This window comes from Protopterus annectens, chromosome 7.part0, assembly GCF_019279795.1.
Source record: "Protopterus annectens isolate FY-2018-M chromosome 7.part0, PAN1.0, whole genome shotgun sequence".
Taxonomy (NCBI): domain Eukaryota; kingdom Metazoa; phylum Chordata; order Ceratodontiformes; family Protopteridae; genus Protopterus; species Protopterus annectens.
The window spans coordinates 1,111,851,585-1,111,866,821 of record NC_056739.1 but is presented as its reverse complement, the minus strand read 5'-3'; the positions used below and the strand labels follow the sequence as shown (position 1 = coordinate 1,111,866,821).

The 15,237-nt window shown below is 40.9% G+C and overlaps 1 protein-coding gene across 1 annotated transcript in view; it reads left to right on the top strand.

Annotated features, from left to right (window-relative positions):
• The window catches only part of UACA (uveal autoantigen with coiled-coil domains and ankyrin repeats), an 845,278-nt gene that overhangs the window by 238,862 nt on the left and 591,179 nt on the right, over nucleotides 1-15,237 (top strand). Inside the window, exons 6-8 of the mRNA XM_044077695.1 lie at nucleotides 5,647-5,717; nucleotides 5,807-5,913; nucleotides 6,037-6,218. Of these exons, the coding sequence (XP_043933630.1) occupies nucleotides 5,647-5,717; nucleotides 5,807-5,913; nucleotides 6,037-6,218 (360 nt within the window). The remainder of the gene's footprint in view (nucleotides 1-5,646; nucleotides 5,718-5,806; nucleotides 5,914-6,036; nucleotides 6,219-15,237) is intronic.

Below are 15,237 nucleotides of genomic sequence, written 5' to 3'. Positions count from 1 at the left end.
CCACAGTACTACATTTTTGCAATTCACACATGAAATAGGTAAAGACGAAATACATTATTTGGATATCAAGTTAAGCAAAGATTATAACAATAAAACCTATAAGTCTAACATATATAGGTTCATAGGTTGGTACTGGGCTATCTGCCTGAAGGCATATATTAGCCCAGCCACGTTGTGCGGTATTCACCGCCCCTTTAGTAGTTCCCTAGACCCTTGTACTAGCAGCTAGTACCTCTGGCCCCTATCTAGTAGTGCTATTGGTATGATCCCGGTGTGAACTTTGTTACACATCCACTCATCAAGGTTCCTGTTGAAGAGTGTGATAGTAAGGGGCTCTGTCTTATGTAGATCGGGACCCTGTTCCATAGTAAGGGAAGTCTCTGCGAAGGGAATCTGTCCTTCCAGCATGTTCCATTCATTGTTGTGTTGAGGTTTATATCCCTAGAGCGTGTAGCTCAAGTAGATTTGGTTTTGCTAAGATGGAGCATGTTCAACAATTCTGGGTTGGACATGACTCTCTACATTAGACAGAGATCGCCTCCTGAGAAAGCGGTATGCAACAGAGAACAGTCTTAGCTTTTTCAATCGTGCTACATAGGGCAACTGTTTGAGGCCAGTAATCCTCTTGGTTAGATACCTGTGTGGTTTCTCCAGCTGCTGGAGATGTCTAGCCAGGTACATCCCAATTGGTGCATTGTACTCAATAATGGGTCTGATGAGGGAAGAGTAGAGGGGCACCATTACATCCTTAGATCTTGATGCGAACCCTTTCGTGATCAGATGGGTCACATAGAAGGATTTTCTAATCACTTTGGCAGCATGGTTATCAAAGGAAAGCTGACTATCTACTTGGGTCCCTAGATCCCTTATTTCTTCTTCAGATTTCAGGGGATTACCTCCTATGTTGTGGTTTGTGGGTACTCTGTTTTTTCCAAAGGGGATTACTACGCATTTTTTTTCATTTAGCTTGAGACCATGGCTTTGACACCATGCATCAGTCTCATTTAGGCCCTTCTGGAGGATCTCCATGTTGGCTGGAGACTCTGTTATTGCACCCAGTTTGTAGTCGTCTGCGAACTTAGTCAGCCACAGCCCTTCCGTGCTTGCCTGTACTTCTGAGAAGTATATGCCAAACAGGAGGGGCCCCAGGACAGAGCCTGGAGGCACACCACTCATTACTGGTCTGGATTCGGACATAGATCCCACTACTCTTACTTTATGGGATCTGTCTGAGAGCCAGTTTGCGATCCATCTTGTGACGTAAGGGTTTATGCCCAGGCTGGTGAGCTTATCAATAATACCTGAATGAGGAATGGTGTCAAATGCTTTATCAAGGTCAAGGTAAGCCGTGTGTATCTCCTTTCCTTTATCTATAGCCTGAGTAACTGTCTCAAAGAAATCCACCAGGTTCAGGAGGCATGACCTGCCCTTGACTAAGCCGAACTGTGTGGGGTCCAGTGACTGGAGGTTCCCAATCTCTCCATTTATGAGTTCCATAATGATTCGCTCCATAGCCTTACAGATCTGACTGGTCAGGCTTATTGGTCGGTAGTTCCCAGTGTCAGTTGTTGCCCCACCCTTGTGTAGCGGGACCACAGTTGCCGTGCACCATTCTATGGGCACATATCCTGTGGAGAAGCTGAGACTGAACAGGGTATTAAGATGCGGGGTTAATTCCTTTTGGAGCTCGCGTATGAGACAGCCTGGGACACCATTTGGTCCCATGGAGGCAGTGTTTTTAGCTTATAGAAAGGAATGTTGTTCAAATGCATATTTACATTTTGAGAGTGATCATCCGTACCACTCCAAAATGAACATAGTTAAAGAGCAAATGATACAGATAGCTAGAATGACATCAGATAAAAATGAATTCCTGAATGAAATTCAAAATGTGCAAAGAATGTTTCATGAGAGGGGCTACCCAGTTGAACTAACTGAACCCATTAAAAATATGTTGTACAGAGATGGGGAATTGTGTATATATATATGTGTGTTTATATATATATATATATATATATATATATAATAACTATTAACCAACAAGGGAAGGGAAATGAAAAGAATTCTAAGTAGTGATAAAATAAATAATGAGAGTAGGGTGGCAACTCTACCTTATTTAACATTGACATACTATAATGGTATTGGATGGTTAAAGAAATGTATTAATGAAACTTGGGGGATGTTTAGAACTATGTCAGCAAGAGTTAGCGTTTTTCAAAATACTTTAAAATACAGTGTTAGGAGGAATAAAAACAAATATTATTGAGATGAAAAATAAAACAAATATAGAAGGAACATGTTCAAAATATGGTACTTTTAAATGTGGAAGATGTTCACAATGCCCCTTTATAGCAGGGTTAAAAGAAATAAGAATTCCAAGCTTTGAAGTGACATTAAGAGCAAAGAGGTACAACAGTTGTTATTCCAAGGAGGTGGTTTATTTGGCATATTGTAAAACCTGCTGGGGGTATTATATAGGTAAAAGAGAACATCATCTTAGAACAAGAATTTATGAACACACAAGGGATATCTGTAGGAAAAATGAGAATAATGCCCTGTATAGACACATTCTGATATGTAAAGAGGCTGATTGGGTACTGGAAGAGGAGGTTGACCATTTTGAAAGAGGTGGAGATTGGAAAACGATGCTGGAATTCAGGGAAATGATATGGCAACTGAGATTGGATGCATGTAGTGGGAAAGGTATGAATGACCACATTTCCATTACTCCAGCTTTAAAAGTACTTTCAGAAGACCCTAAAAGGCACAATGTAAAAAGTAGGTAGATAATAAATAAATAATTTATTATTATGTTGGTAAAGGTAGGATGAGGGTATGTACTATTAAGAATTTTTATTTTTATTCTGAGGTATTATTTATTGATTATTTACCATGTATTAGTATGTTTTATTATTAGAAACACATTTACCCCCTGTATTATATAATATAGGTGGTTTATTATTGATGTGTTATATTGCAAGGTTTATGTATTGTATGTATGTCATACACAATTATGAACTGTAGCAGTATAATTTTATATGGTTTTTATATTAAAAATTACACATTTCTATATGTTTTTACAATAATATGTAATTTGTTATATTAGATAAATGAAAAATGTGCTGTTTGAAAGATTTTACAAAAACATTTGACAGAGATGGTGTGAAATACAAAAAATATATGTATATGTATATACATATATATACATATGTGATATATACAAAAATATACATGTTTTATGTTTGCAGATTATTCATACACTTGTGAATATTGCAACCATGTGTTTCAGCATATAAGTATTAAAGAGTTTTTGTATAGAAAAGCAAAATGCAAAAATCTCTTTATAAACATTTTTTTACAAGATTAATTGATTAAGTGTTTAAATGGCCAGCCAATGATATGGAATGGGATAGTATAAAATGTATGTAAAATGGCTAATTTGTGATTCTGAAGAAGTCTCCGGAGGGAAATGAAAGCACTTAATCCGCGTTTTAAATTTAAGTTCAATTTTACTGTTTTGCAAGTTTTATATTAAAAGTTTAAATACAATATCGGACTTTTTACTGGAATTATTTTCAAGTGAAATGAAGGTTTTGACTGTAGGAAGACTGCCTTTATTGCACCGGAGCTACGCCTTATATTTGGTTTAAGTGCTTTGCCTTTTGAGTTACTGAGCTTTGAAACCTCTTATACCATCACTTAATAGGAGGTAATTTGTCTTTGACAAATTCTTAAACATTTTTGAGCTTGATGGGGTAGCTAGTCTTGTATCGAATGAGACTGGTTTATGATCCAATCTTACCAGGTAGTACATCACATGGGAGGGGGGATGCAGTGCTCTCAAATATTAGTGAACTATGTCCAGGACATTTGAGCCTTTTGTGTATGTGCTGACTAGCTGTTCCAGAGCATTTGCATTGACAAAGTCTCTGAGCTAGCATGTTTCTGGTCTGTTTCCCAGTCTATGATAGGATAATTAAAATCACCCCTGAGTAAGGTGTTGGGCTCTATGGCAAGTGACTCCAGTAAACCCAGGTATGTGATTAACTTTTCCTGTTTCATGGTGGGGACCTATAGATAACTATGATGTGGTAGGGGACTTAGTTAATTGGACGTGGAGTAGCTCAAGCTGAAGGGAGTTGTACTGTTTGACAAGTCTAGAGGTATAATTGTCATTATCCTTAATAAAGATGGATACACCTCCTTCTTTGGTTCTTTCATGCTCAGTTTGTGGTCTGAATGTATGAAAGGCATTGTACCCCTGCATGGCCAGGGTGCTTTCTGCACTTTTGAACCATATCTCTGTGACTGTACAGATGTCAGCATCTTCCAAAGTAATGATTGCTTCCAGGGAGTGCAGGTTCTTGTTTAGACTTCTAGCATTAAGCAGCAGTACCTCGAGTTTATCTAGGTATAGCTACCATCTCATTAGTGGAAAAGGCAAAGTATGGCAGTGAATCCAGGGCCACAAACACTGTAGCTTCCCAAGATCTCACCTGACGAGAGCAAAATGCCCATGTTGTGGACTTTTTTTTTAGCAATAAAAAGATACTCTACAAGTTTTGAAGAATAAACCTGGAATTCCTATGAAAATATGCCATTAATGTGCAGTCAATTTAAAGAGGGACTCGTAGGGCACAATAGTGAAAATTTTCTAGTTGGACACCCACATAAACAATTGATAAGCTGTACAAAGGTATGGGGGGGGGGTCCCACACCACCCCTATGAAAATTACTTGGGAGCTAAACTGATGGACTCTGTAAAGGGACCATGAGGGCACAAAAACTAAAAATACACAGGAACAGGTGAAAGGTGCCGGTACAAGAAAACTGTGTAAACTTGAAGTTAAAAAACAAGTACCGAATCAACACATCTAGGCAAAAACTCTATCTACTGAACATAAAAGAAAGTGATAAAAGTAGCGCTTTCACGATAACACTATTGCTTCTTCAGACTGGAATCTGAAGAAGCGATAGTGTTATCGTGAAAGCACTACTTTTATCACTTTCTTTTATTGTTCAATAGATAAGAGTTTTTGCCTAGCCATTTTGGTTTGGTACTTTTTTTTACTTCTAGGACCATGAGAGCAGTTTAAATTAGGAAAACTGTGGCAGCTAAGTTTTCTGTGAAGAATGTAGGAAGTAAAAAAGCAGCTGACGAATCCCCACATGAACATAAAAGGACGATAATCCTAACTGGAAATATACTTCACACAGGGCAGTGCCTCCGCCAAGAATGAACAATATTTGAGAAACAACACCACTATAGTACTGTAAAAACACTTGCATCTCCCCCGAGTGCATACTGGGGCCACTTACCAAGAATTACTAACAGGAGTCCTTTTAAAATTGAAAAGCAGAGAGGCATAAACAGCATCTCGGCAAAGTTGTGCTCCCTTTCCCCATTTGTTTACGGGCTTAAAGCACTAATTAAATCTGAGCAGGACCAGTATATTTTGTCGATTTAAACTAAGTTAAAATAGTACTAGTGAGCACAGATGAAATTATATGAATGTTGGCACAATGACAGTTTTACAATTTTGAATTGCTGAGCTAGACTTGTCAACTTGAGCATTTCATGGATATTGATTTACATTATTTGTGTTGTGTGTGAAATTCCTAATAGTATTTTTTGTATTTGTACAGCAATGGCTGGTTGCTCTTCCAGTGTGCGTCTGCTGTGCGACCATGGAGCCTCTGTAAATGCTAAGGATGGTGTAAGTTTAGAACCTCCATTCAGGAATGTTACAAAGTTTTCCTGCTTCACTTCCCTGCAATTTTACATATTTCCCTTTTTGTGTTTTAGGAGGGAAGGACTCCTTTGATACTAGCCACCCAGATGTGCCGACCTCAGATTTGTCAGCTGTTGATAGAACAAGGAGCCGACGTTAATGCAAGAGACAAACGTAACAGGTACTGCATTCATTTTTTTGTGCTTTGAAGCTAGTTTGCAACTACTAAATTAAGATAAGAGATGCATTACCAGGTGCTTTTTATTAAAAGTACTTATGACAGGTGTATTCATTTTAATTTCAGAACTGCATTGATGCTTGGCTGTGAATACAACTGCAGAGATGCAGTCGAAGTATTGCTAAAGAATGGAGCAGATCCAACATTATTAGATTCACCTGGCCATGACTGCTTGCACTACGCAAAGCTTACAGGAGATCCACATATTCTGATCCTGGTAAAAGCTGCAGTTGACAGTGCCAGCAAAGGTAAAGAAACAGAATATTCAGATTTTGTTAAAATGATGATTTGGATGTTGCATATGCCTTTACTAGCCAAGGTGTTCTGATGCAATAAGGATGGGTAATGAAAAGCTGTCTTCATTTGACAGTTGAGGTCGTTTGCATTAATGGTATTTGAATTTCTTTCACAGGAGATGCAGAAACTTAGACTGGCATTTGCACTGTATCATTCAGGTGTACTAAATTTGTTCTGCCTTCAACTTTGTGAATAGAAACTGAAGATTAGTTTTATTGTATGAAGAGAAAATGTGACCGTTATTTACACAGTGACTGAATACAACTGATCTGTTTTGGAGTAAGATAATCCTCTTTAATATGTTGGTATTATTTGGGAGTATGAGAAATAAGGTGTCAAGATTCCTACCCCCTCCTCACATGACCACCACCAGGGACCATATTCTTGCATTCGGCCCTTTTGTTTTTGGTGCGAGGGTGAGAGCCAGGCCCATCCATTCCTATAACAGGATGAATGCCCTACAAGGCCATTCACTCCCTGATTAAGAACGTTATCAGCCTGTTCATTTTTTAAGAGTCAGAAGTTAGGAGGCAAGTCATCTTGTAGTCTGTGGGGCCCATTATTAGATCCAAGCCCTCCTTGTTACAGTAGGCACCATGTCTCTATGCTACCGGTCTAGGGAGGTCCCACACTATCTCTCAACCTATAGACCTTTGAAACATAGGAACCTCCAGCATCAAATCTGGACATGTAATTATTATAAAATTTGAATATCAAATGGCACACAACTCTTCCTGCTTTCAGTAGGAATGTGAGATAAATTTCCCACTTTCAGCAGGAATGTGATCACATGTTTAAAAAAAGAGAACGTGACAAAAATGGAAAAATATAAGCATATTGTTAGTGTGTAAAACCTGTAGACTTTAATGAACTGCATTGCAAAATTCTACCACACAAGGTCATTTTATTGTTATAATATGTTGGTCATGAAGTATGGTTTTCTGTGTACTAGACAGCTTCAAAATCACATGTGATGAAGGGTATTCAGAAAATTGTGTGAAGGAATAAATGGTAGCCTGAAAATAGGAATGTTCTGTGAAAATGGAGGCATTTGAGAGGTGTGTACAGAGTGCACGTTGTGATGCCCCTGCACTGGCCCAGTAACCAAAGAGCCTCAATCCTCACCACTAACACCAGTGAGGGATGTGCGCATAGAGAGGGGGATGACAAGTATACATACAGTAAAGTACAAATTCCCTTAAGAGCACACAGAGATCACAGTCAGTCTGGGGCTGTTTTTCTCTCTCTATCCAGATCCCCAGTAAGACTCCCCACTGGCACAGCTATAGGGTTAAGATCTCAGCCAAGTGGTCAAGCCAAAACCTCCAGCACCTTCTCTGTCCAACCAGTGCTTCATGTTCCTGAAGTAGTTCACACACACCACACACACACACACACACACACACACACACACACACACACACACACACATACTTTGAGATTTGATTTATATACAAACACAGACACTCCTGGGGAAGGCTGGCACAGGTGCAATAGCTATGCCCCCTTCTGCCCAGACTATAAAGTAGTACCAGCTACTATAAGGCCCTTCCCAAAGGGTGACCAGATGTTCATCGTGTTTCACTGTTGCAGTCATTACACTTTGGTTATCCTGCTGGCAGGCTACCCGCAGTTGGCCTGAATTCCAAAGTCTTGGTCCAGAGTCGGTTGCTGTCGCCTCTTCCCTGACGTCAGTGCATCAGGGGTATAAAAGATGCAGCCGACGCCATTTTCTTCAGTCTTTCTTGTCGTGCAGTGCCCGAAGCAAAAGCAGTTCGCAAGTGCCGGTCGGCCGACTCCTGAGATTTTCAAAATTGAATTTCAGATCCGAAGTCTTCAATAAAGCTGAGTACCCTGTTGGGGACACTTTTTCTTGCTCCAGACCGATGTCAGTAAAAGTTAACAATTGTATTTCTTGTGGGAAGCAAATAACTTCATAAGGATTTTCATTCTTACTGCATTCCTTGCCTAGGCCCCGACCACAACGTTGCTAGTTGTCGGTTTTGCGCTAGATTCAACCAGCGCACTATTAAGCGTCGGTTCGATTTTGCTTTACATTACTTTGGCCGAAGGTTTAACTATATAATGCCGTCGGAACAACCGACGACCGGAGTTCATAAAAAGTGCAAGGACAAAGAAAAGGACAGGCATCCAAGGTCCAAAACCGACGACGAAGCCTCTTCTAGGCCACTCGCCGGTTCTCAGTAAGACGCTTTCGCAGCCCTTGACACCCGCTACCTCAGAGCCACAGGCTGCCTCCGACTCCCACGTGGAGACAACTAGGCCTCTGGAAACTCAAGGAATTGGGCCTATGGAAACTATTCCCTCAGATGGGTCCGGAGCCACTGAGCAGGCATCGGCTTCTGAGGGTGTTTTCAGACCTACACAGCTTACTATCAAGACCACTTCAGCAGCCAAGGCAAAGTCTAAAACACCTATAAAGACAAAGAAACAAGTACAGCGTTCACCTGGACAGTCATCCATGCCAAAGAAACAGATGCTTAAAATGGCCGAGGACCTAATTACTCTGATTAGGGGTTCCCATCCCCCTCCTGATAAAAGGCCTAGGCAAGATACTGACTATGATTCCTCTGACCAGGTTTCTATTTCCTCTGATTCCTCTTCAGAACAGGGATATTCTCTTCCTCCCTATGAGGACTCTGACGCTGAAGAATCTATCCCTTCAGCTTCTCCTCCTGAGGATTACTCCTTTGGGGAAACCCTGCACACCATGAGAGAGCATTTCCATTGGGAGAGCCAGGATTATTCAGAATCCAAGAAAAGGCTTAGAGATTTTCTTTTACTGCCGCAGCACAGGCCCCTTGCTATTCCCCCTGTACTAGATGTTATTGATGATGTTTTTTCTGAATCCAGTTTGTCTCCTGATTATTTACCCCCTGCACCAGTTAAGCCAGATAGGTACTACAGGGTCCCGGATTCACATAAATTTCTTTATAAAAACCCTGCTGCTGACCCAGAAACAATTTCTCAGGGTCCCAAAGGGGTCAAGGCTTCCACTGCAAAAAATCCTGTTCCCTCTGATAGGGATTCTAGAGCACTGGACAGATGGGGGGAAAAAGTTTACACTTCTGCTACTTTAGCTGTAAGGGCTTTAAACTGCCAGTTTCACATGCTTAAATATCAACAATACCTAATGTCTTTGCTCAAAGAGAAAATGCTTACAAGCTCAGAATGTCCTGAAAATAAGGAAATGCAGGACTTATTGCATGCAGCTGAACAAGTGGGAAAGCATACATTGCAATGTGGTTTTGATTCTTTAGAGGCTTCTTGCAGAGCCGCAGTTACAGGTTCTGTCATTCAAAGGCATGCCTGGTTAAAAGAACAACATTTACCTGATCATGTTAAAGCAAAATTGTTGGATGCTCCATTACAGCATGATACTTTGTTTGGTGTTAAGGCAGAAGAGGTGTTAAAGAAAATGGAGGATAAAGCAAAATCAATGCAGACAGTAAAGGACTGGCCTTCTAAAAATTGGTCCTTTCCAGTGTCAGACAGGCCACAAAGAGGCAGATACAGACGCCCAAGAGGCAGATCTCAGCCACAAGGCACATACAGACCTAAGCAATGGGGTGCTTCAGCCCCCAAAGGTGGAGAAAACAAATCACAGCCTTATAGGAAACAGTCCCAATGACTTCCCTCTACCAATGCCAAGCACTTACCTTTTGGCGGCACCCTTAGGGGGAAAACTAGCACTTTTCTCACAGAATTTGCACACAGTTACCCAAGACAAATGGGTGCTGAATATTGTTTCCCAGGGTTACAGGTTCCACACCCTACCAAGGCCAGAAGGTATGCCAGACCTGTCCCACAATCAATGGGCAGAGGCACAAAAACTAATTTCTGCTCTCATGGACATGAGGACTGTTCAAAAAGTACCACAGCAAGAGCAGGGACAAGGATTTTACTCAAGACTTTTCTGTGTACCCAGAAAGGACAAAGCTTGGAGACCAATACTGGACCTGTCTACTCTAAATACTTTCCTGGACGTTCCAAAATTCAAAATGTTGACACTGCAGCAACTTCTACCCATGCTGGGCAAAAATGCTTGGCTAGTTACTTTGGACCTCAGAGGCATACCTGCATGTCCCAATCGGACAGTCTTGCAGAAGATGCCTCAGATTCATAGCTGTCTCAATGCATTACCAATTCCCTGCACTGCCCTTTGACTTATCTACTGCGCCCAGGGTCTTCACAAAATGCCTGGCACCAGTAATTGCATTTTGCAGACAAAAAAAGAATTCAAATATATCCCTACTTGGACGACTGCCGTATTCAAGCAGACAGCAAGGACATTCTACTAAAGCATCAGGCATTTGTAAAAAGATTACTAACTTGCCTAGGGTACACAGTAAACGAAAAGAAATCAAAACTAGTGCCCTCTCAAGAGATAATATTCCTGGGTGCAAGCTTAAATACAACTGCCCAGATGGCTTACTTCACGCCAGACAAACAAAGGTTACTGACTCATTACTTTCACATGATGGCAACAAAGACCCAACTACCTGCAAGAAAAATTCTGCATGCTTTGGGCTTCATGGCATCCTGCATCCTGCTAATTCCATATGCAAGACTGCATATGAGGAAGCTACAGTGGTATCTAAAAAGTGTTTGGACTTAACATTGCCACAGCCTGGAAACAATAATTACTCTCATTCCCTGCCTGCAACAAGAGTTTCGATGGTGGGCACTGGCCTGTCACCACAACAAGGGACAGCCTTTCACTTTACCCACAGCCAGGCAGACACTAACAACAGATGCATCGGATTATGCCTGGGGAGCACATATGGCGGGAAAATGTATACAGGGCACGTGGCCCAAAGACCAAATGCATCTTCATATCAATCAAAAAGCGATGCTAGCTGTGCAGAATGCCCTGACAGCCTTCAAGGATCTACTACATCCAGGGCAACTATTACTAAAGACGGACAATACTACAGTCACGTGGTACATAAACAAGCAAGGGGGCACACATTCCTACCCCCTCTGCAGGCAAGCCATGACTTTGTGGAACACAGCACTGGCCTATCAAGTACATCTGCAAGCACAATTCCTGCCAGGAAAGAAAAATACTCTGGCAGACAAACTAAGCAGAAACCTCATGGACCCTCACAAGTGGAAACTAGATCCACAAGTCTTCAGCATGATAACAAAGAAATGGGGATGCCCAGACATCTATTTGCCTCCCCTCACAACTGCCAACTACAGAGATTCTGCACAAGGACTTATCACTCACAAGCATGGAAGGTGGATGCTCTATCATTCAGCTGGAAAAGCCTAAAAGTTTATGCCTATCCACCACTGCCTCTACTCCCCAAGGTACTCCTAAAAGTCAGACAAGAGAAGCCAAAAATGATTCTGATTGCCCCAGACTGGCCACGCCAGCACTGGTACCCAATCCTAAAGACCTTGTCTCAAGGGCCAGCCTGGACTTTACCTCAGATTCCTCATCTGCTGACCCAACAAAACAATCAGATCCTGCACAGCCAACTCAGAACCTTAAATCTGGCTACATGGCGAATAATATAGCCACTCAGAACACACCTCTCTCTAAAGCAGTTATGGATGTCATTTTGGAAGCCAGGAGGCCCAGCACCAGGAAATCGTATGCAGAAAAATGGAAGAGATTCTGTGCTTGGAACCAGGCACAAGGACTTGAACCGCTTGTTCCTAATATTCCTCAGATTTTGCAATACCTAACTGAGATGCTGAACAAAGGCCTATCCTTTTCATCAATAAAGATCCATGCCTCTGCCATTTTCAGCTCATTACAACACGGAACCTCCTATTTTCTCTCATCCACAACTAAGACAGTACCTCAGAGGGGCAAAAAACATAAGACCCCCAAGGAGAGCACCTATACCAACATGGGACCTTAACTTTGTCTTTGAAAAACTCACACTGCATCCTTTTGAGCCAGCCAATACAGCTGAGATAAAATTCTTATCATGGAAAACTGCTCTGCTCTTAGCAATAACTTCAGCAAGAAGAGTCAGAGTTACAGACACTAATGGCAGTGGAACCTTTTATCATTTTTCATCCGGACAGGGTTTCTCTCAGGACAAACCCAACATTTATGCCAAAGGTATTATGCAGCGTGGCTCTTAACCAAACCATTCATTTGCCAACCTTTTATCCAAATCCCCAGAATAAAGGGGAGAGACTTCTGCACTCTTTGGACATACACAGCCAGCTACGCATTTACTTGGACAAAACAAAGGCTTTCAGAAAAACTGAGCAACTTTTGTGGCATACACTCCAGGATCACAAGGAAAGGCTATTTCAAAGCACACTATTTCAAAATGGATAGGACACTGCATTCGTTTCTGCTATGCACAGCATGGCAAATCAGTGCCTAAGAATATTAGTCCACATTCTACCAGGGTAACAGCCACATCAGCAGCCTTTCTCAGAGGAGTACCAACCAAGGAAATTTTGGAGGCTGCAACTTGGAGTTCAGTGCACACTTTTACCAAGCGCTATCACTTACTTCTTTACTCTAAATCCAGAGCAGGCTTTGCCACTGCAGTTTTGCAGGGCCTCATAGCCACTCCTAATCCTATTTAGACCCAGCCGCCCAACCTCAGCTTTGGGATTCAACCCAAGTGTAATGACTGCAACAGTGAAACACGATGAGCATAGTTCAGTTGTGTACCTACCATAAATGTAGATGTTCGAGTGTATTCACTGTTGCAGTCCAGGTTACCCTCCCACCATCCCCCTATCATTGCTGGGACTTATCTATACTTCTCTATTCTATACAACCTATGTGGTGCATTTGCTTGTAGAGGAAGGCAATGTTTGTTAGTGCATGATTTTTTTATTTCCAAATTTATTTAGCCTACCCTTTTGGGGGCACCTGACATCTGGGGCAAGAAAAACTGAAGAAAATGACGTCGGCTGCATCTTTTATACCCCTGGCGCACTGACATCAGGGAAGAGGCGACAGCAACCGACGCCGGACCAAGACTTTGGAATTCAGGCCGACTACGGGTAGCCTGCCAGCAGGATAACCCAAGTGTAATGACTGCAACAGTGAATACTCTCGAACATCTACATTTATGGTAGGTACACAACTGTACTTTCTACTTTGTAATGTTACTATTATCCAGATAGTGTGTCCAAGACTTTTAAGGCTATTTAAGAGTGGCCTGTACAGTGTCACCCAATACATGCAAGTACTCTGACAGCTTAAATGTCTCTTAAACAAACCAGCCACAATATAAATATAGTTAATAATAAGTAATAAAAGAACAAGGCAATTGTCAGTAACTCAGCACTGTGACAACAGAGTTCAGAATCACTGGAAATATTTTAAAACAACATTGCAGGGCAATCTCACATAAATACAGAAAACATGTAAAACTAATCTTACTAAGTTCCTATCTATCTGTCCATCTCTAAGAGAAATCGCTGTAATGTAAGTCTTACTTACACAGCCAGACAATTGCTGATGAGAGGATGTTGTCCGGTCCAAAGACATACAAAATGCACAGACTCACTCTCCGAGATGATTATTAAATTACTATCAAAGATTTCTGCTGGGTTATCTCAGATTACATCATTCTTTGTCATGTCTGTGTGAAAAATATTCATCTCTCAGAAGCTTGCCTGGAACTGGAAGTTGTAAAACAGTTACACACTTTTACCTTTGAAACCTGTAATTATTTCTGTTTCCAGACAGTAGAAAAACCTCCTAACAGTAGACATCCTGTCTCTTTGCATTTAACTAACTTTATAGCACAGTCGTAAACAATTTCAACTTATTTTCTTAGAGTTTTGCAAGTTAACTCTGTTGCAACTTCTACCATGAAAACATATATTTGCATAGGCATATAGTTTATACACATTTCTGCTGTTTTCCAGCAGGATACACTGGTTACATTCTTGAAGCTCAGTACAGAACATACAGTTCACACACTTCTGCACCAGTAGTTTAATATACACATAACATATAGTTTTCTTATATTTGTAAGACAAGCATACAAATCATATTACTATTCACAAATGACATGGATTATTTACAAAATTTCAGCTAGCTGGGCTGGCAGCCTTCACACAAGTAACCAATTTTAAAACCTCCTTAGCTTGCAGTGTAGCAACATTAACACTTCCTGATATTCTCTTACACTCCTACAAAGGCCTGGCTCACCCCCCCCCCGAAATGATGGGAGAGTTGGCATCAGCCAGTCTCTCCCCTCCTTTGTGCACCTGTCCTTCCAGAACCTGAATCATTAAGTGAATTCTGGTCTTTGCCATAGTCAAGGCTTTATTCCTGTCCACAGGGTCAGGTATAAGCTTTCAAGATGTCAATACTCAACAAAAGAACGAGACTCCAAAATACATCTGTATTCGTTATGCTCGTAATCCTTTAAAACTGACTGGTGTTGGGGAAAGTGTGTGTGAGAGCAGGAGAAAAAAAGTAGGGAATGGGGGAAATGAATTGGGGTGCTTAGAAAGAGAAGAAAAAAAACAGGAAAGGATGGAGTACTGTATTACTAATTGTGAAGGTTTAACTTCCCTAGGCTGCCTTATTTCCATTGTTATATTTCCAGATTAATTTTTGCCTTAAATCCGTGTTACTTTATTTCAGAGCATTATTACTTGTTGGGATTTTCCTTCTAGTATTATCCTTCAAAATTAATACATTTTATTCAGTCTTTTATATTTTACTGCACCGGGGAAGCACATTCTTGCTTCTTCATGATCAATTCCATGTGCATGTTTGGTTAGTGTTGGTTATTCTTTTATTTTTTTTGTTTTTGGCTTCATTAAAGTTTTTTTTCAGTCTTTTGTATTTTACTGTACCGGGGAAGCACATTCTTGCTTCTTCATGATCAATTCCATGTGCATGTTTGGTTAGTGTCGGTTATTCTTTTATTTTTTTTTGTTTTTGGCTTCATTAAAGTTTTTTTTTTTCTTCTCTTCAGGATATTTTTCTGTACAGTAAAC